Source organism: Carica papaya, chromosome 8 (genome assembly GCF_054855325.1).
Source record: "Carica papaya isolate Zhongbai chromosome 8, ASM5485532v1, whole genome shotgun sequence".
Taxonomy (NCBI): Eukaryota; Viridiplantae; Streptophyta; class Magnoliopsida; order Brassicales; family Caricaceae; genus Carica; species Carica papaya.
The window spans coordinates 27715276-27736302 of record NC_142316.1 but is presented as its reverse complement, the minus strand read 5'-3'; the positions used below and the strand labels follow the sequence as shown (position 1 = coordinate 27736302).

The 21027-nt window shown below is 35.9% G+C and overlaps 3 protein-coding genes across 5 annotated transcripts; 2 read left to right on the top strand and 1 right to left on the bottom strand.

The window, feature by feature from the left end:
- Window positions 1-1182: 1182 nt before the first annotated feature.
- Window positions 1183-2865, bottom strand: LOC110817224 (Transducin/WD40 repeat-like superfamily protein). The gene has a single exon (XM_022045670.2). The coding sequence runs from the start codon at window positions 2751-2753 to the stop codon at window positions 1467-1469; it is 1287 nt and encodes a 428-aa protein (XP_021901362.1). The 5' UTR covers window positions 2754-2865; the 3' UTR covers window positions 1183-1466.
- A 12415-nt stretch (window positions 2866-15280) lies between these two features.
- Window positions 15281-16368, top strand: LOC110817146 (uncharacterized). Its single transcript, XM_022045567.2, has 2 exons — window positions 15281-15535; window positions 15991-16368. The coding sequence occupies exons 1-2, from the start codon at window positions 15431-15433 to the stop codon at window positions 16075-16077; spliced, it is 192 nt and encodes a 63-aa protein (XP_021901259.1). The 5' UTR covers window positions 15281-15430; the 3' UTR covers window positions 16078-16368.
- Window positions 16369-16696: 328 nt separating this feature from the next.
- LOC110817071 (vignain-like) lies at window positions 16697-19960 on the top strand. Of its 3 annotated transcripts, none has more exons than XM_088209533.1 (5): window positions 16697-17737; window positions 18539-18905; window positions 19016-19248; window positions 19317-19457; window positions 19533-19957. In XM_088209533.1, the coding sequence occupies exons 1-5, from the start codon at window positions 17714-17716 to the stop codon at window positions 19788-19790; spliced, it is 1023 nt and encodes a 340-aa protein (XP_088065659.1). In that variant the 5' UTR covers window positions 16697-17713; the 3' UTR covers window positions 19791-19957. The 3 variants fall into 3 exon arrangements, with proteins under 3 accessions (XP_088065659.1, XP_088065660.1, XP_021901158.2); XM_088209534.1 differs by having other exon boundaries at window positions 18526-18905; XM_022045466.2 differs by having other exon boundaries at window positions 16697-18905; window positions 19533-19960.
- The last annotated feature ends 1067 nt before the right edge of the window (window positions 19961-21027 follow it).

Sequence of the window (21027 nt, the reverse complement as noted above, 5' to 3'; positions counted from 1 at the left end):
ATAGATTTTCTCATCCCAACCCATAAACTGTTTCCAAATGTATTTAAATATTATATACCTTCATATGTATATGGTGGACTTGCTTTTGTAAGGAATCTGAAGGTAGAAAGAGATGAGGTTCTAGATCTGACACTTCTTTTCTATATATTCAATATATCCCAGTTTTCTTCTGACCTAATATATTGTTTCCAATTAACTAATAATATTTCGTATACATGTACAATCTGACTGGGGGTAATGTCGATGCTTTTGGACCAGAACTTTTTAGAATATTACTTTGCTTCCAATGTAAAAGGAATATATATATATATATATGTATATGTATATCAAGTTGGACAATCTTTTCTTTTGCTTCTTATCCAGATTCAAACCCATGCAAATCATGACTTTAATTTCCTAATTAATTAAGTTAATTTATTGAATATTTACATATTCAAAAGTTGCTTTATGTATAGTTTTGTAGGAAGAATTAACAAGTGATGCCTAACAAAAGGAGACATTTTTAAAACACGTAATAACCTTTTTGACTTGCAATGGTGGATTCGTAAAAGCAAGTCAAAATATGCTACTCGTTACAGAAAACTCTCCCTCGAAAATTAATTAATTATGTAATATAATAATATTAGTTTTAACTCTTAAACCTGTTATTCCAGGCAATTAAGTACATAAATAACACATTCAACAAGTAAATAAATAAGGGTATTAACGTTACTCTCACTTTCAGAAAATAATTTATCATTATAACAGGTAAATATAATTAATCTATGAGTAAATAAATGATTATTTCAAGAAACAAACAGCTGAATATATCTAGAGTACTTATAAGTAGGTTAAAATGATTAGCTTAGCTAATTAAATTGAAAATTGAATTTAGGTAAAAGCTGTAGAAGCTAGGGTATGGGCTTTTAGCCCACTTATTAATTAATTTGTTTGGCTCTGCTAAAAAATGTATTTTATCACTCAACTTGTCTCTTCTGTTTGTATCCTTCACAGACTATATAATTCAATTTGCCTCGCCGTATAAACAATATTATATATGACATTTACTTAATTGGCCGTTAATTACAATAATAATATCGGTTTAAGTCTTTTATAATTTTTAGCACCAATTATCATTATACGTTGTACACCCCAGCTGCTGAATAAGACAAAAGATAGACTAAACAAAGAGAGAAGACCCAATGAATTAAAACTCAGCTAAAGAATTATTATAATTGTAGTCATAATCATGTATATGCAGGTGCTAAAATGCACCACATTTGGAATGAATACATACGAAATGTACACAATAAACAAAAAAGTTTAATGGCAAAGCAATTTCGCCTACCCGATGACTTGGACGAAATTTCGTGCCAAACAATCCTTTAATCAACTAGAGACAACGAATTAATAAACAAGTGGTAGGCAAAACATCAAAAAATCATATCCAACGATCCCAAATCCTTAAAACCCACTTTCTATTATCTTTATTGCCTCCATTTTAATACATGTTTTGACAAGGGACTCTCAGGTTTCGAAACCGAGACCTCCCATACCTTAATCTCACCATCCAGACTTCCACTCATCACTGAAACCACACCGTTTGACTCTCCTCTTCTAACTGCCGCCAACGACCTCACTGGCCTCTGGTGACCCTCCAAAACTGCCAAGCAACAGTACTTCCCTTCTATTCCGCGTTGCCATATCCTCACCGTACAATCTGATGACCCACTCAGGAGTATATCAGAGACGTTGACCAAGCTTAATATCGCCTTATCGTGACCTCGCAGTGCCCCCGTCACGGCCATGTGATTAGCGCTGTCTTCTCTTTCCCAAACCAAGATCGAACGGTCACATGCGCCGGAGAACAGCACCGATCCGTCGTCGTTTAAGGCAAGCGCATTGACTGCTGATTTATGTTTCTCCAAACTCGCTACTAAGGCGTGGCGATTCTCGCTAAACGGCTTGGCCCATACCCGGATTCTCCGATCAGCGGATCCAGTGTAAACAACGCCTTCAGCGGAGACGGCGACAGCGTTTATGGCGTCATCGTGTGCTTTAACAGACTCTAAACAACGGAGATCAGATGCCCGCCATATTTTTAAGCTTTTGTCCCATGAAACGGAGTAAATCAAACCGTTATTAACTGCTAGCGCCGTGACGGCATCTGCATGCTCGATCCAGAGCTGTTTCTTGTGGCGGCGGACGTGGACGTAGTTCTTAGGAAGTATGAAACGGCGCAAACGGTCGTTAACAGTGGGAAGAGTCGTTAACAGCCTGTGGCGTTTCGTAGCGAAAGACATCTGCCAGACTCGGATCTTGCAGTCCTGGTGAGCAGTGAAAATCTTGCCGTTGCAGAAAGCGACTGCTTTTACAGAGCCGGAGGAGGAATCTTGGGCGTTGATTGCATCGAGATGATGGCAAGAGGTTGGATCGTAGACGTTGATTTCGTGGGCGGAAGCCGCGTAGAGGAAATTAGCGTGGATAGTTAGGCAGGTGATGGGAAGCTTGGGTCGAGGGTGGAGAGAGGTGAGGCAGAGATGAGAAACGGAGAGTTGTGCTGGGTCGGGGAAGATGTTTTGAAGAGAAGGGACAGAGGGAAGAGTCTGGAGAGAAAGGTTGGATTGGAGGCTACTGCAACTAGTGTCGCTGGAAGAAGTTGAAGAAGATGATGATGCCGGACCGGGAGAAGAGTGGGGAAGATGTTTGGGAAACGGAGTGGTTGAGGCATCGCTAGGGTTGGAGCAGGTGAGTATCCATGATGGGAGCTTCATGTTGGCAGCTAAATTTTGGATGTTGCAGAGAGATGGATACAGCTATGGGAGGAAAGGAAGAGAAGAAGCTATAAGCAAATTAGCGGTGAAGACTGGGAGAAGTATATAGAAAGAAAGGGAGGGGACCACATGGAGAAAAAAGGGGATGGTACGATTTGTCGGAGGATATATATATATATATAATATATATCAATGAAGAGGAGCAGGGAGGGGACATGAAAGTTGAGAAGGGGGAGGAGGAGATAGGGTGGTAAAAAGTTTCTCGGTTGCGGCTGTTTGGGTGAAGAGGGCATTTTGGTAAATTAGTGAGTGGAAGAGTGGACCAGGTTGTCGTATATAGCAGTTGAGTACGGCTGGCTACGACTAATACGCGTGGAGGGGTTTTTTTCTTAATACGGCCAGTTGGGATTTGGGTTTTAATTCGGTGTCGTATTATACGATTTTTGATGAATTATCGAGGGAACATAGTAGGTACCTTCTTTTTTTGTCAACTAGAAATTCATACGTTTTATACATTAGATACAAATTTTAATACAATAAAAAATAATTTTAAAACAAAAATACATATAAAAACATATCCTAAGTGGGACCCATATCTTATTATTATTATTATTATTTTTTAATTAAAAAAAAAAGAAAGAAGAAAATACCACATCCGTTCAGTTAAATAGAAAAAGCAAACTTTAAGAACTGTTTCACTAACTTTTTTCAATTTCCTGTTTGATTTATTGCAGCATTATTTCCTAAACCCATCAAATTTATGACTAAATTTTCCCTAATTAATATTTAAACATGAAATTAATAATTGTTTCATTGAAAACAGTAGAAGCAAAACCTTTAGTCAAAACATTGTGGGTCTGTGATGGGGATAGGGTGCAGTCAGTAGAACATGAACATGGTCGTGTCCTGTTAGTTGCGACTCTCCTTATCCCCTATGGATTTCGCCCACGTTTTAATTGGTTCATTATGAAGTATGATCCACTAAACCTAATGAATCAGCTCAATTTAAATTAAAATCTTTTTTTAATTTCCCCCCTTCCAGTCTCAAATGAAGTATCACATCTTAGAAAGCAATTTAGAAAATATCGATGAAGGACAAGAAAAAAATAAGAGTCTGCTTTTTATAAATTATCAGATTGTAAAATATTATCTTTAATTAAAAATTAAGCAACCTAATTATAATCCCTAGAAACTAAAACAAAATAGAAGAAGCCAAGGAGCCAAAAAAAAAATTGAAAGTCTTTTTAATTGATCAAATCATATTATTAGACTAATCACCAAATCTTTGTTTCCCTTGATTTTTGTTAATATCATATTATAATAATTAATTAAGAATCGACTCTAATAAATTAAATATCAGCAACTAATTTATTTTATAAACTTCACAAGTGATACTGACGTGTATTAAAAAAATAAAGTATTTGCAATAATTATTTAATTCTTTCTCCTTATTCATGTTAAATAAAATTGTTATTATATTTTAAAATGTTAAGAACTGTTATTGTTTCTTTAAAAATCATTCTATTTCTAAGCCATTTCTTGTAAATTTGTTAGTCTTTAGGATGTTAAAACCAATTAATTTATATTGTAACGACCCCGGAATATACAAATAAAATAAATTATAAATTAAGTGCATAAGCAAAATAAATGATTAAAGTTTATATTCCTTACATAATAACTTAAAGTACCGAATATTATTATAAAAATTACTCTTTTAAAAAAAATACAAATAAATAAATAAAATTAGCATCCTACTTGCAACTCTCTTGTGGATCGAGTTCTGAATCCTGCTTTTCTTGATCTAAAATTGTTAAATAAGAAATGAGCTATACTACCCCAATAAGAATATTACATTACTCAACGACACAGAAATTAAGATTGATAGAATATTAAAACAACTAATGTAGCACTTAATTAAACAAATGTGTTTATTAATAATAAAACTATTTACCGTCCACTTACCGCAGCGAGATTTATAAAAATAACCTATAGAGACAATAACATAGCACTTATCATGATTTCATATGCAATCGGTAACATGCACACATTATAAATCCATATTCAATAAATCAAATAACAACTGTCCATTTCCATCAGCCGGCTGATATCCATGGGGGTTCGTATGGATATTTTTGCTACACATGAACCCTTTCCTTTAACATTCTCAATTAATGGGTTGTCCCCATACCCCGTTCGGTATGAACGTCAAATTACTAAACCTCAATACCTAGTCCGGTATAAGGGTGAAATAGGTCGTCCCCATACCCTGTTCGATATGAGTGTCAAATTACCAAGTCTTGATACCCCGTCCGGTATGAGAAAACGTTCACAGTAGGGCTTTTTATTGTACCCAGTCCGTCCACCATCTCTAAGGATATCTAGTAAGACTGTCGTTTTATCCATATACTTAATCACACAATTTTTCGTTTTTCTTTAGTCTTTATTTTTCAATTCAATGGTAATCACATAAATCAAACTATACATGCATTAAAACTATAAAATCGATCAATAAAATATTATCCTGCAATTAACTGTAAAATAATTCAACAGAATCAACAATAGATAATTCTCAGTTCTGCCTTCATTAGTAACCTGTAATTAATTATAAATATTTTTTAAATTGTACAAAATACCGTATTATTATTAATTTGATTTCAATTTCATAACAGAGAATAGTTTGAGAGATTCTTACTCAATTTGATGTCCGAAAAGTTAAACTGTTGACTGCATGTACTAGCGGTCTCCAGGTTCCCTGAATTTTTCTTTAGGGATTAAAACACGTTATAAGTACCTACAAATGTCCCAAAATCCAAAATCAGTCTCAGAACCCATTTTTGGCCAATTCTGAAATTCTGACACGGCAGCTCCATCGTGCTCCGACGGCGGTCTGCCTCAGGTCAGTTGTTTTCAGCCAATTTTCCATCAATCCTTACAAGAAAATACGTTAAAGGGACTTGATTGGCCGAAAAAATACAAAAAATTGAAACTCACCGGTGGCCTAGCTCTCTAGTGCGGCGGCTCCTCCAACTCACGTTGCAATTAGATGTTTTGCTCTTATCAACCTGTAGAGAAGGAAACGGTGATCACAATGATGGAAAAATTATGCAGAACGAGAATCGGAAAGGGCCTCATAGGAGGCATTTTGTGAAATTTTCTGCGGCGACGGCGCCGGGCTTTGCTCGCGATTTTCAGCCAATCTGTTGGTCTTTTTGCTATGATTTGGCTATGGGGGTGTTTAAAATTGAATTCCGAGCAAAAAAAATTTTTTTTACATCTTTTGGCAGTCGGAAAGGGCTCCGTCGCGGCGGCGAGTGGTGGCGGCCTCCTTCCCGACAGCTGGATCTTCTTTCCCGATGAGGGGGGTCTAGCGGCTAGGGCTAGGGTTTGATGTCAATTGAGTTATTTATACTCGTCCCCTTTTGATCTGAGCCATCCATCGCGTTTGATGTGGACCTTCCGATCGTGATTAAATAGAGAGTAAATCTGGACCGTCCATCATGATCTAATCTGAGCCGTCCGATCGCATTTAAATAAGAAGCAGATTTGGACCGTTGATCGCGTTTAAGTTTGGCCGTCCGTGCGCGTGGGAACGAATCTGAATCATTCGATTGCGGGCACGCAGATCACCCGCATAGCCTCCTGCGTGGCACCGCGTCAGCATCCGTTGCCACACGGTGCATTCTGGTTCGTCGAGACAGCTGACCGAGCATCTTACATGGTATAAGTTTTTTAAATTATATTTTGACCATCAGTTTTCGATTTTTCTTTCAAAAATATCTTTAAAACCCATTTTTTCACTCTTTTTTTTCAAAATTATTTTCAATTTCATCCCCATTAAATTTTCTTTATTTTTACACTAAAATAAAATAAAAATAAAAAATTATATTTATAAATTAATTTTAAATTACATTATAATTAAATTTGGCTGTTACAACTCTCCTCCCTTAAAAGAAATTTGATCCCGCAAATTTATCTTTCTGCCTCTCAATCAAACAGCTAGAGATATTGGACTCTGAAGTCTAATTCTAGCTCTCATATGGCCTCTCTCGGTGTGTTATTCTGCCATAGGAACTTAATAAAGGGAATTTTCCGATTGCGGAGTAATCTGCTCTTTCGGTCCACAATACCGACCAGTACTTTTTCGTAGGACAGATCCTCCTGAAATGAAAGAGACTCGTGGGCCAAGACATAAGAGGGGTTCAGGTTGTACTTGCATAACATGGACACATGAAACACATTATGGACCCTAAAAAGCTCTAGAGGCAGTGTCAGTCTATAGACGGCGGTACCAATTCTGTTTAAGATCCCGAATGGTCCAATAAATCAGAGGCTTAGTTTTCCCCTCTTGTCAAACCTACTGATTTCTTTGAAATGAGTGACCTTAAGAAAAACTCGATTGTCTTTCTCAAATTTCAAATCCCTCCTCCGGATGTCCACATAACTCTTCTGTCTACTTTAAGCCGTCTGAATGTTCTTCCTGATTTTAACTACTTTGGCTATAGTCTCATCTACAAGGTCTAGGCCGACAGTTTTCTATCACCCACTTTTTCTTAACAGATCAACGATCTGCATGGGGCGACCATATAATGTCTCGTACGGAGCCATACTAATACTTGCTTGGTAGTTATTGTTGTAGGCAAACTCTATCAGGGGTAGATGGTCATCCCAATAGCCTTCGAAATCATGAACGCAAGCTCGGAGCATATCCTCAAGAGTGCGGATCGTCCTTTTTGACAGTCCGTCAGTCTGAAGGTAGAATACAGTACTAATGGACAGTTTTATTCCCATGGCTTACTAGAAGCTAAACCAGAATTGAGAAGTGAACCTGGGTCCCTGTCGGACACTACTGTCACTGGCACTTCATGTAATCTGCCTATTTTTCGAATGTACATTCTTGCCAACTTATCCAAGGGATCAGTCATCCTGATGGCCAAGAAGTGGGAAGACTTGGTAAGCTGGTCAACAATTACCCAGATGGCATCATGTCCTGAGCGTGCCTTAAACAATCCTGTCACTAAATTCATGATGATATGTTTCCACTTCCACTCCAGAATTGGTAATGGTTGAAGTAGCCCACTTGGGCGTTGATGCTCTGCCTTGATCTACTAACATACAAAACACTTAGAAACAAAGTCAGCTAAATTTCTTTTTATCTCGTTCTACCAAAATCGAGATCGCATACTTTGATACATCTTAGTACTTTTAGGATACATGACAAACTTTGAGTTACGGGCGACTGTCATGATGTCCTGTCATGATATCCCATTTCAACTCACTATCACCTAAAATACACACTCTGTCCTGAAATTTAAGCAATCTATCGGCAAGGACTTGAAATTTTGAGTTAACTCCCTGTTTTGCATCTTTGTTGAGAGCTGCAAGGGTAGAATTGGCGGACTGAGCTTCCATTATTCTCTGAATTAACTCCGGCTGAACAGTTAGGTGGCCCAAACATGTGACCCTCTTTAGGTTCTGAAGCCGTACCTGTTGTGCGGTCCCTATCTGTCTATATTCTGAAATCATCAGATGAGCTAATGTACCTGTGTTTTTTTTACTGAGTGCATCGGTTACTACGTTGCTCTTACTTGGGTGATACATGATGTCACAATCATAGTTCTTAAAGAGTTCTATTTACCTTCTCTTACGCATGTTGAGATCATTTTGAGTGAGTATGTATATCAAGCTCTTATGATCACTATAGATCTGAAATGTCTTCTCATACAAATAATAGCGCCAAGTCTTTAAGGTATGGATAATTGCGACAAGTTCTAAGTCATTGGTGGAATAGTTTTTTTTCATGATTCTTCAACTGCCTAGACACATAGACTATGACCTTCTCATGCTGCATCAAAACACAACCTAACCCTAGGTAAGAAGCATCACTGTAAACTGTATATCCACTCGATTCGCTCAACAAGGCCAACACAGGTGCGGTAGTTAGCCGTTTATTTAATTCTGAAAAGCTTCTCTCACAGTTTTCGTTCCACTCAAACTTGATGTTCTTCTTTGTGAGCCAAGTCAGAGGAGCAGTTAGATTAGAAAACTCTTCCACAAACATGCGGTAATAACCTGCAATCCTCAGAAAGCTATAGATCTCCTTAATCGAGGTCAATTTTTCCCAGTCGAGAACTGCTTCGACTTTTTTGGGGTTCACTGACACTCTATTCTTTGATATGATATGTCCCAATAAGATAGTCTCCTCAAGCCATAACTCACACTTACTCAATTTGCATACAATTTATTTTCTCTAAGAACCTGCAAAACATGAGTCAGATAGTGAGTGTGTTCCTCTCTACTTTTTGAATAAATCAAGATATCATCGATAAAACACAATGACAAACTGACCCAAGAATTGTCTAAACACTAGGTTCATCAAATCCATGAAGATGGCTAGAGCATTGATTAGTTCAAATGGCATGAACAGGAACTCATAGTATCCGTACCTGGTTTGAAATACTATTTTAGGAATGTCTTCTGCCTTGATTTTTTCCTGATGGTAATCTAAACGCATGTCTATTTTGGAGAAAATCTGGGCACCCTGTAACTGATCAAAGAGGTCATCTATCCTGCAGAGGGGATAATTGTTCTTGATCGTGACACTGTTCAGACCTTTGTAATCAATACATAACCTCAACATCTCATCTCATTTTCTTGCAAATGTGACTCCGACACCCTAAGGGGACACACTATGTTGGATGAATCCACTGTTCGGCAATTTAGTGATTTGTTTCTCCAGTTCCTCCATCTCAATGCGGCTCATGCAGTAAGGAGCAAACGAGATAGGCTGAGTGTCTGGCTGAAGGTATATGGTGAATTCGACTTCTCTATCCACTGGCAGTCCAGACAGTTCATCCGAAAACACATCTGAAAAGTCTCGGACAATCGAAATCTCTTTAATACAAATTTCTTTCTTAGGTTTGCCTACTTAGAGAAAACATCTGAGTTAAAGTACTTGATAATAAGAAAATTTTTCATGGGAGAACAAATGTTAAATGATTTTATTAATTTATAAATGATCCTCATTAGGAGGGTTGAATACAACTTTCTTACTAAAATAATTTACAGTGGCGTGATACGCCGTTAGCCAGTTCATTTCTAAAATTACATCAAAGTCCCCTGTGTCAATTTCTATTAGGTCCATATTCAATTTTCTATATGTTATATCTATGACACATTATCTGTATACAACCTCTCCCAGTAGTGTCCTACTCCCCGGAATATATACAAACAACACAAAGTCAAGTTTTTCAGGTAATACATCTAATTTTGATACAAAAACATATGAAACAAATGAATGTTATGCACCAGTATCAATCAAGACATGAGCAAGATGGTTACAGATAGTGTACATACCTTGTACCATATTCGGGTTGGCTTCTGCATCCTGCTGAGTAAGATTGTAAGCCCTACCCTGGATAAGAGGTCTGGTCTGGTTCTGGTTCCTCGGGTACTCCCTTGCATAATATTGGACGCTACCACATATGCAGCAGGTGTTGTTGAAGCGATACCAAGGTTGGTCCCCATGATCCTTGCCACAATGCTGACAGATCTTGTCGCATCCTGCTGTTGGAACTTGAGGAGGAGCCTGAGTCATCGGCCTAGGTCTCTTGTTCTATTGAACAGGTGCAGTAACTGCTGGTCCGGGGTGTGGGGCTGAGGACCTGAGATTCCCTACTGCTTGAAGGAATGTGCAAAGACTCTTCTCCGCTAATTGTGCCTTGGCCAGAACAGTCGAATAAGTACTGAGCTCGAGTACAAACACAAACAACTGCTGTCTGATCTCAGGACAGAGACCCCACTCGAACCTTCTAGCCTTTCTCCCTTCATCCATCATACTCTCAGGAGAAGATCGACCCATCTCTAGGAACTTGTGAGTATATTCTGATACAGTCATGTCCCCTTATACTAAGTGTGCAAACTCCATTTCCTTCAGATGTCGAAGATACTCTAGGAGGTACTCTGCATGAAAGGCTGTCAGAAATTGTTCCCAAGTAACTGGAAAGTGTAGGGTGGTCTGCATGAGTTGCCACCAGCGGTCTGCTTCTCCTACTAACATGTAGGCAGCAAGGATGACCTTCTATTCGAGAATCACTCCAAGGGTCTTGAAGACATTCTCTATCTCAGCTAACTAGAACTCGACCTCTTTAAATGAGGATCCCCCTGCAAAAGTAGATGAATTTAGTTTTTTATACATTTCTATGTAGACTGGGCCCATTATGAGAGGAGCTGGGTCCCGTGGATGAGGGACTGGACTGTGCTGAGGATGGACTGGATGGCCTGGTAGTGGTACTTGATGATACGATGGAGGCACCAAATTGTACTATGGTGGTGCCGGGTGACATAGTATCTGGGACACTAGATTATACTGTAGTGGTGTCGGGTGGTACTATGGAGGAACAGGGTCATATCGGGATGGCTTGGGATCCTCCCGCTGTAGGGGTGGCTCAATCTGTGGCAGCGGGGGAGGGTCAGGTAACTCCCTCATTTCCTCCCGGGCTGCTCGGTTTAATGGGGGTCTTCCTCTTTTCATCTATCTGTACCTACATTTCATAAAGAACGGTTGAGTGACAATTCATTATTTTTTGTGTTTCCTAAGGATTTGTGTAAGGAACAAGTCCGAGGAACGTAGTATTAACTGTAACGACTCCGGAATGTCTAAAGAAAATAAATTATAAATTAAGCGCATAAGTGAAATAAATGGTTAAGATTTACATTCCTTATGTAATAACTTAAAGTATCGAATAATGTTATGGGAATTACTCTTTTGAAAGAAATACAAAAAAATAAAAAAATAAGCGAAAAATAAATGAAACTAGCATCCTACTCACAACCCTTTTGTGGATCGGACTTTGGATCCTGATCCTCTTAATCTGAAATGGTTAAATAAGAAATGAGCTACACTAGCTCAGTAAGAATATCACGCTACTCACTGACATAGAAATGAAGGTTGGTAGAAAATCAAAACAACTAATGGAGTATTTAATTAAACAAATGCATTTATTAATAATAAAACTATTTACCGTCCACTTACCGCAGCGAGATTTATAAAAACAACCTATAGAGATAATAACATAGCACTTATAATTATTTCATATGCAATCAGTAACATGCACACATTATAAATCCATAATCAATAAATCAAACAACAATTGTCTATTTCCATCAGCTTGCTGCTATCCATTGGGGTTCATATGGATGTCTCCACTACACGTGAACCCTTTTCTTTAACATTCTCAATTAACGGGTCGTCTCCATACTCCGTCTGATATGAGGGTGAAATGGGCCATCCCTATACCATGTCCGGTATGAGCACCAAATTACCAAGTCTCGATACCCCGTCCGATATGAGACAACTTTCATGGTAGGATTTCTTATTGTACTCGGTTCGTCCACAATCTCTTAAAATATCTATTAAGGCTATTGTTTCATCCATTCATTTAATCACACAATTTTTTCGTTTTTTTTAGTCTCCATTTTCTAATTTAATGGTAATCACATAAATCAAATAATAAATGCATTCAAAATTATAAAATCGATCAATGAAATACTATCCTGCTCTATTAGTAACCCGTAACTAATTATAAATATTTTTTAAATTGTACAAAATACCGTATTATTGTTAATTTGACTTCAGTTCTATAACAGAGTATATAATGAGAGATTATTACTCAATTTGATCCTCGAAAAACTAAACTATTAACTGCGCTTACTAGCGGTCCCCCGGTTCTCTGAATTTTTCTTCGGGAATTAAAACGCACTATAAGTATCTATAAATATCCTAAAAATCCAAAATCAGTCTCAGGATTCATTTTTGGCCAATTCTGTAATTCCAACACGGCGGCTCTGTCGTGCTCCGGTGACCGCACTGCCGCCCGTAGTAGTGGTCCACCTCAGGTCGGCTATTTTCGACCGATTTTGCATCAATCCCAGTGAAAAAATACGTTAAGGTGTCTCGATCGGCCGAAAAACACAAAAAATCAAAACTCACCGGCGGCTGGGCTCTCTGGTGCGGCGGCTCCTCTGGCTCACATTGCGGTTGGATGTTTTGCTCTGGTCAACCTGTAGAGAAGGAAACGGTGATCACAATGGTAAAACAATTACGCATAACAGAAATCGGGAAGGATCTCATCGAAGGCATTTTGTGAAATTCTTCGCGATAGCGCCGCCAGAATTCGCCCGTAGTTTTCAGCCAATCCGCCAGTCTTTTTGCTCCAACTTGGCCGTAGGGGTGTTTTTTTTTTTTATCTCTTTTGGTGGTCGTAAAGGGCTCCGGTGCGGCGGCGGGTGGCGGCAGCTTCCTTCCTGACGACTAGATCTTCTTCTCTGGCGAGGGGAGTTTGGCGGCTAGGGTTAGGATTTGGTATGAAAGTGGTTATTTATACTCGTTCTTTTTTTATCTGGGTCGTCCATCGCGTTTGATCTGGATCGTCCGATCACGATTAAATAAGGAATAAATCTGGATCATCCATTACGATCTAATCTGGGCCTTTCGATCGTATTTAAATAGGAATAAGATATGTATTATTGATCCCGTTTAAATCTGGCCATCTAATTGCGTTTGGGGAGGGAACGCATCCAGGCCGTCCGTGCGCGCGGGAACGGATATGGGCCGTTCGATCGCGGGTACGCGGATCGCCCGCATGGCACCGCGTCAGCGTCCGCTACGCAGCGCGTTCTGGTTCGTCAGAGTTGCTGACCAGGCATCCTACGTGGCATAAGTTTTTAAAACTATATTTTGACCCCCAGTTTCTGTTTTTTTTTTTCAAAAATACCATCATAACTCAAATTTTTACCTATTTTTTTCTAAAATTGTTTTCAATTTCATTTCCCATCAAATTTTCTTCATTTTTACACTACATTAAAATTTAAAAATAAAAAATAAAAATTATATGTATAAATTAATTTTAAATTACATTAAAATTATTTTTGGGTATTACATATATATATTCAAAATTTTATCTAATAAATATTACGTTGCAAAAATAATATATGTTGAAGTTGTTGCTTTGGAGTCAATTAATAATAAGAAAACTATAATATAGTTATTACTATTGTGTATATGTATATACATATTGATAAGAAAATTAATTTTATTAATAGTATTTTATATGAGTTGTATTTGTTTGGAATTTTAAAAATAATTGAATGAATCTTTTTATAGATACTTTTGATTTGAGCACCACACTACTTTTGTGTGCTCTTTTTTTTTTTTTTAAGTTTATTTTTTATTATATTAAAATTAGTATCAATTTTAATTTTAAAAATAATCTTAATAAAATAATACTTTATGATTAAATTGACACCACGATAGAGCGTTAGGCTCTCTATAACATGTTATATCACTTTCATTAAAGATTACGATCTAATTTTTTTTTTAATTTGCACTTTACATTAATTGACCAACTACATATAGTGAATTAAAGTTTTGAGCATAGATATTTGATTAATATTCAACAGATCCAGGTAATCGAAAATCTCAAACGACTTTACTTAATGATATTTTTACAAATAATTATTGTAAGCTATACAAGTTGCAAAATCTTATGTAATAATTTTAAGCTTAATTAATTGAATATTCATTGTTTGATGGCAGGAAGCATAGGAATGAACAGTAAGTCAAAAAAAAATGTATAAAAAAGAGAAATTGGAATGGGTCAAGCAAACAAAATAGCTTTAATTAATGGTTAAATATTACCGCATAAATATCTTGGGTTAATTTATATTTAATTTGAGCCGTAAAGTGACTGATCAAAATAATTAAACTTCGCTGCTTGGAAAGAGACAACGATTGAATTACATTTCTTGACAATTTAAAATCGTAGGTATTAATTGATTGAGGTAAGTTTTCTGGTTAGATAGTTTTGTGTAGGTCATGTATTAGCATGTTATTAGTTAAAATATATTAATTTTTATTTTAAAATTAATGAATAAAATACACTATAGATAATATAAATATGAATAATGTTAAGAAAAAATAGTTTTGGATACGGCACATAATATTACAAAGTAAATAGTAAAAGACAGAAAAAAAAAAAACAGAAAATTTTACATGTTTTGGCAAAAATATGTACTTTTTGAAAAAAAATTTACTAATGAAAGTTGTAAATCCTAATACACTAAAAATACTAAAGTTTTTCTAAACCAATGTCAACTGATTTTTAATATGACCAAAATATTTATAATATTAATTAAATAGATATTCAAATTACATCAACAAATAAAATAAAATATTATAATTTTTAACACTAAAAAATAGGAATATTGACCCATTGCCATCATTTTTAATTTAAGAATATGATTTATTACATCATGGGGGGGGGGGGGGGGAAACCATCAAAAAATAAAGAATTATTTAGTATCATATGTTAAAAATATTTTTATTATAAAGTTATTGGACAAATAACTAATTGGACAAATAAATTAAGATGTCAAACAAATTTAATGGTCATTTTGGGCCTTGGTAATATTTGGGCCAGAAAAAAGCCCATTTCAAGGTAGCTGCAGTATCTTGTCATCCACCTGACTCTCACTGTAACATTTCTCAGAGACTTCCTCCTCCTCTATCCCCAGCCTCTGTCTCTTCGTCTCAAACCCGATCTATCGGTTGTTCTCCTGTAAGCTTAATTTTGTGAAGCTGTCAAGAGCAGAGACATAGAGAGGTAACCGAGGAAAATAAAATGGTGAGAGTAGCAACATATTTCGCTATGACATTTGGAGCCTTCATATTCTGGCAATCGATGGAGAAGGTCCACGTCTGGATCGCTCTTCATCAAGACGAAAAGGTCCAATTTTCTTTTCAATACTTTCTTTCCCTCCTAATGTTCTTTTATGTAACGGCTTAAGTTTTCTAATTCCTCTTGTACTCCCTATTCTTAGTCATCGATTTAGGCGTGAAAACCCTAGGTTATTGAATTTTAATCTGTTTATACCGTACGCCTAATGTACTTGATGATTATTTAATTACTCCAACAGCGAATCACCAAATTGATCTCTGAAACGCCTAATATACTTGATGTTCAACCTTGATTTGTTGGGTGTTTATGATAATTCTCGTGCTAGATTATTGAACTTATGTGATGTTATTAGTTGCATAACTGAACCATGTGGTTTGGTATGTTCCATGCGCATTGTGATGACAAATGCGTTGTTCTGCTTTCTCTTTTTGTTATAATTTGTCTCTTTTGCATGTATTGTTGTTAAAATGATTTCTTTCTCGTTGTTTATGTTGAAGTAATAGAAAGAACGAATGGAGAAGGAAGCGGAGATCAGGAGAGTTAGAGAACAGTTGCTTCAGCAAGCTAAGGAAAAAGATTCTCTTGCATAGTTTTGTTTATCTAATTGCAATTGCTCTTTGTACTTGCTATTATGGTTTTTTGTTTATTTCACCTTGAATTATTAACGTTTTGGACTCAAGAAAGTCCTCATAAGAAAGCACATAAAGCTGCTGCATATCAGACGATGATTTCCCTGAACGTCATGTTAATGTTTCCTTCTGCTTTATTGGGTTAGCTCTGCATTATGGAGACTGTAAGTTACATTTGAAGTTTCTTCATATTCTTGTCTTGTATTCTGTAGCTTAGGGGAATGATTCAAGCACTTTTTCCTCATGGATGAATACTGCTTGTCTACAAATTCTATGGGTTTATGTATGAGCATGTAAATCCTCGCTACCAAATTCGGTATGACGTTGAGAGAGGTTACCATCAATCTTTATGTAAGGAAATCAACTCAACTCATTTGTGGTATGATGTTGAGAAGGCAGTATGATTAACTTTGAGATGCTTGCCTTTACATTCCTGGTTTTAGTTTTTCCTTAATATTTCTGACTTCAGATTATGATATTTAATTGATCTTGAAGAAATATCTGTAATTTGGATTTGAAAGTTAAGCATTTATTTAGTTTCTTTTGACATGAGGCTAGTCTTCTCTAATTAGAAGGCAAGACAGGGGAAGGACAGGCCCTGTTAACTTGTCTTTGGTGTTGGTTCAGTAGGTTGTACAGCAACCTTCTGTATGGTCGGGAATTAATGCGTTTATAGCTAACAAAAAATTTCTTATATCTTGATTCTCACGGTCATTTTTGTAAGTCAATCCTGAAAGAAAATAACTAGAGAGTGTTTGAGGGCATTCGCTGTTTTTTCAGTAGCATTAGAGATCATTAGTTCTAGGTATTTGACCATTTTGTTGATACAGCATCCCATTGTTGATGGTGTGGATTTGGGGAAAACCTAATGACAATGTGGTTTAAGGCTTTTCTTAAAATCTTTTCTAAATGGGTGGTGCCTCTTAACGTTACTCCTTACAAGGAAAGAAAAAAGGTATGGAGTGAATTTAGCATGTTTGGGAATATGGTTCAATTGCATTCACTGGTTTTATTTCGTTACCAAGCAGAATTATGCCCATAAGGAATGAACACGCTTCACCCGAGCAAAAAGCTAGATCTAGAATATGGGAACTATGTATTCAATGTTTATGCATTTAACTGCTTTCCGGAACTAATTTTAGTCTTTATCTCCTGAAAAAGTTACAAGTTTTATGGTGAGGCTACTAAATGGGAGTAAACTGGATGGATGTTGAAAGGCTACACTACCTTGTATACGGAAGTGAAAAACTATGGCAATGTTTCATCATGGGCTTGCTTTCAAGCCCTTGTATGCAAATGATTGAGTTCATTGTTGAGTTAATCTTTCCTTTGTGAGTTTTGGCGAACATGTATTGGCAAGCAGAGTTAAGGGCGTAATATGCCTATACTGTTACTTTACGGTGTAAAAATTTTCCTTGCAGGAGCGTCTGTTTTCTTCCATATCCCATCTTGTCATTCCATTTGTTTGTCCTGATAGGCAAATTATGAGCATAAAGAAGTTGAAGAGGTTGAAGGTCCTAAACTAAAACCGATCATGGAAACTCTATTTTCTACTACCCCAAACGCCAAGATTAGGTGGTTGGTTCAGTGAAGAAAAATGCTTCAGCTTGTTGAGTATGAGGTGAATTTATGCGTGAATGGGTTGTACATAATGATATTTATATGTTAATGAGTTGAACAGCTTTTTAGCTTTTTGTTTTTTTCTGGGCCGAAGAGGTTTTCCATTGATTACAGCTTCTACAGGTAGATAAGGGCAAAGGATAAATAAAGGACTTGAATCAAATAGCTTATCTTTCTGGAACCATGGATTTTAACTACTAGTTACAAGATGAATTTTTTATGCTAGACATGTAAAATCAACAGTTGTCTGCCACAATTATATCAAGAAATGTGTAAAGTGTTTAGCTACTTTTTAAAGGATAATCACTTTGAGAACCAAAAAAAGACAAGACCGTTTTAAGCAGACCTGAACTTGCAAGTGACATGCTGTTCAAAACCATCTATACAACATAATCAACTCGTCTCCTTCTATAAAAAGGTCAAAAAAATGGAAAAAGGAAAAAAAAAAGGATGGCATGTTAAGCATGCACGCATATAGCTCAGCACAAAATGTACAAAAACAACCCTAAAAATAGCTGCATTACGTTCTAAAAGAACAATCGTCTTTACCTTGATTCATGCTTAAAGCTAAAAAGCTAGAATCATGAACTATCTACTACTGCACTATATAAGGACATATTTGCATTTCTAAAACAAATCAAACAGCTTTCACTCTCCCCCATAATTTCCTGTTTTTTTTTTTTTTTCTTAGAAACAATTCTGTATTTTCGTGACTATTACAGTTATGAATATTTATAAAGTTGTGTTTGTGACACTTTCTTTATTTTTGGTAATCGGCTTCACCAATAGTTTCGATTACCAGGAGAGCGACTTGGCATCAGAAGAGAGTCTGTGGAACTTGTATGAGAAATGGCGGAGCCATCACACAGTTTCTCGTGATTTAGAGGAAAAGAAAAAGCGATTCAGTGTGTTCAAGGAGAACTTAAAGCATATTCACAAGGTGAATCAGATGGATAAACCCTATAAGCTTAAACTAAATGCTTATGCAGACATGACCAACTATGAGTTCTTAAATAGCTATGGCGGCTCAAAGGTCAGTCACTATAGGATGCTCCATGGTCCTAGGCGCTCTACTGGCTTTATCCATGAGAAGACTGAGGATTTTCCTTCTTTTGTCGATTGGAGAAAAAAAGGAGCAGTTGCTCCTATCAAGAACCAAGGCAGATGTGGTAAGTATTTCATCACTCTTTAAATTTCTACTTTATCAATATTTATAAATTTCATATTTTTATTTGTGTATTATAAGTAGAAAATTCATTAAAAAATAATTATGTTATAGGTAGTTGTTGGGCGTTTTCAACAGTAGCTTCAGTAGAAGGTATCAACCAAATCAAAACGGGAGAATTGATCAGCTTATCCGAGCAAGAATTGATTGATTGCAATAAAGAAAACCATGGTTGCGATGGAGGATTAATGGAAGATGCATTCAAGTACTTAGAGAAAAGTGATGGATTAACAACTGAAAAAAATTATCCTTACAGAGGCAAAGACGAAAAGTGTCAAATATCAAAGGTAATACTGACCGGTAAATAAATAACGTACAATTCGGTATAAATAACATGGTTCTTACCAATTTGTAGATGAATGCTCCAATGATCGTCATAGATGGTTACGAAATGGTTCCTGAAAATGATGAGAAAGCTCTCTTGAAAGCTGTTGTCAACCAACCTATTTCAGTTGCTATAGATGCTGGTGGCAAGGATTTTCAATTTTATGCTGAGGTATGAAATAGGTCGCTAAAAAAAATTATAAAGAAATTCATTTGCATAAAATAAGTGTTGGTAACAAATTTGCAGGGAGTCTTCACTGGTAAGTGTGGAACAGAATTAAATCATGGAGTAACACTCGTGGGATATGGGTCAACCTCAGATGGAACTAAATACTGGTTAGTGAGGAACTCTTGGGGAATTGAATGGGGAGAAAAAGGTTACATAAGAATGGAACGAGATATTAAAGAAGGAGGAGGTAAATGTGGAATAGCCATGGAGGCATCCTATCCTATCAAGTTGCATAATGATAATAAAAAAAGGCAACCAAGCAAGGATGAATTATAAATGAATACAAAGTTTGTGGGTTTGTATTATGTTTTTAGGTTGGTCAAGAAGATTTATATGTATGTGTATTTAAAACTTGTTTGAGTCAGAATAAACACTTGTTTGATGTTTGACAAGTGAAAACATATTATGTATTAATTTTATTAGTCAAATTTATAATACTATCAATAATATCAGTAATTAATTTTAATAAATTTTTTAAACAATTCAATTTAATAGGGTAAGATATAATATAAAAAGTACATTGATATACAAAATATATGTATATATTAGAATCAATCGGTTGAGTTACAATGGAACCCAAATTCTAGTATTATATTTCTACTTATAATAAAAAATTTCATATATGAGGAAATATTAAAAAATAATGATAATAATAATTTGACATTTTCCATGCAATAGGGTAAGGATCACTTTCTACCAGCTCATCTCCTGTTGCTGATATCAATTCTCAACAACCGCCTTTAAATCATTCCTCATGCAATCTATTGTAGTCTTTGAGTTGCTTGTGCATTAATTTTTTTTTTAAAAATTATCAGTATTTTTTTTTTCTAACGTAATTAAGTCTTAAATAATAAATATTAATCATAAATTATACTTTACACCACACATTAATGTCAAAACCACCCTCCTAAATTGCCCCACATCCTTATAAATTAATCTTGTGAGTTGGTAAAATATTATTTATAATTATTTTTTAATAATACCAAAATATTTTACAATTTTCTTTTTAGATTATAAAAATGATTTAGTAACTTGTCAATGAATAAGAATAAAAATAATACAGTGTATAAATTAGATCAATTATAGTTTTACACTTTATATCTTGGTTTGATTAACAAATTAGAAGATTTTCATAATTTATTTTGAAATAGTTCATTACTTTGAAATTTTACAATCAGACCATAGAATAGTTTTGTTCCTATTGAAATTTTAAGATTATAAACTATCACAAAATTTTAATTTAAAATAGAAAAGAAAATGAGGCTACCGTCCTCATGGTGTGTGTGCATATATATATATATATATATTCAAAGTGTGTTGTTAATAGTTTAATTTACCTTTTTTTTTTTTTATGGGGTTTGGAAGCAATTATTATAATCGTAGGAGATGGGACCAAGTGGCCAACCGTGTGGCCTTGATTCCATAAAAAGCCCACTCCTCCACCCCGCACGCATTGCCAAATCTTTGACCGTTAACCGGTCATTGCCCGTTCCCGGTCAAACAACTAATTTTT

Coding starts and splice junctions, on each gene's coding strand:
- LOC110817224 (XM_022045670.2), bottom strand. CDS start 2,753: ATGAAGCTCCCATCATGGATACTCACCTGCTCCAACCCTAGCGATGCC.
- LOC110817146 (XM_022045567.2), top strand. CDS start 15,431: ATGGTGAGAGTAGCAACATATTTCGCTATGACATTTGGAGCCTTCATA. Junction 15,536..15,990: donor CTCTTCATCAAGACGAAAAG/GTCCAATTTTCT, acceptor TTGAAGTAATAG/AAAGAACGAATGGAGAAGGA.
- LOC110817071 (XM_022045466.2), top strand. CDS start 18,461: ATGAATATTTATAAAGTTGTGTTTGTGACACTTTCTTTATTTTTGGTA. Junction 18,906..19,015: donor CAAGAACCAAGGCAGATGTG/GTAAGTATTTCA, acceptor ATTATGTTATAG/GTAGTTGTTGGGCGTTTTCA. Junction 19,249..19,316: donor AAAAGTGTCAAATATCAAAG/GTAATACTGACC, acceptor ACCAATTTGTAG/ATGAATGCTCCAATGATCGT.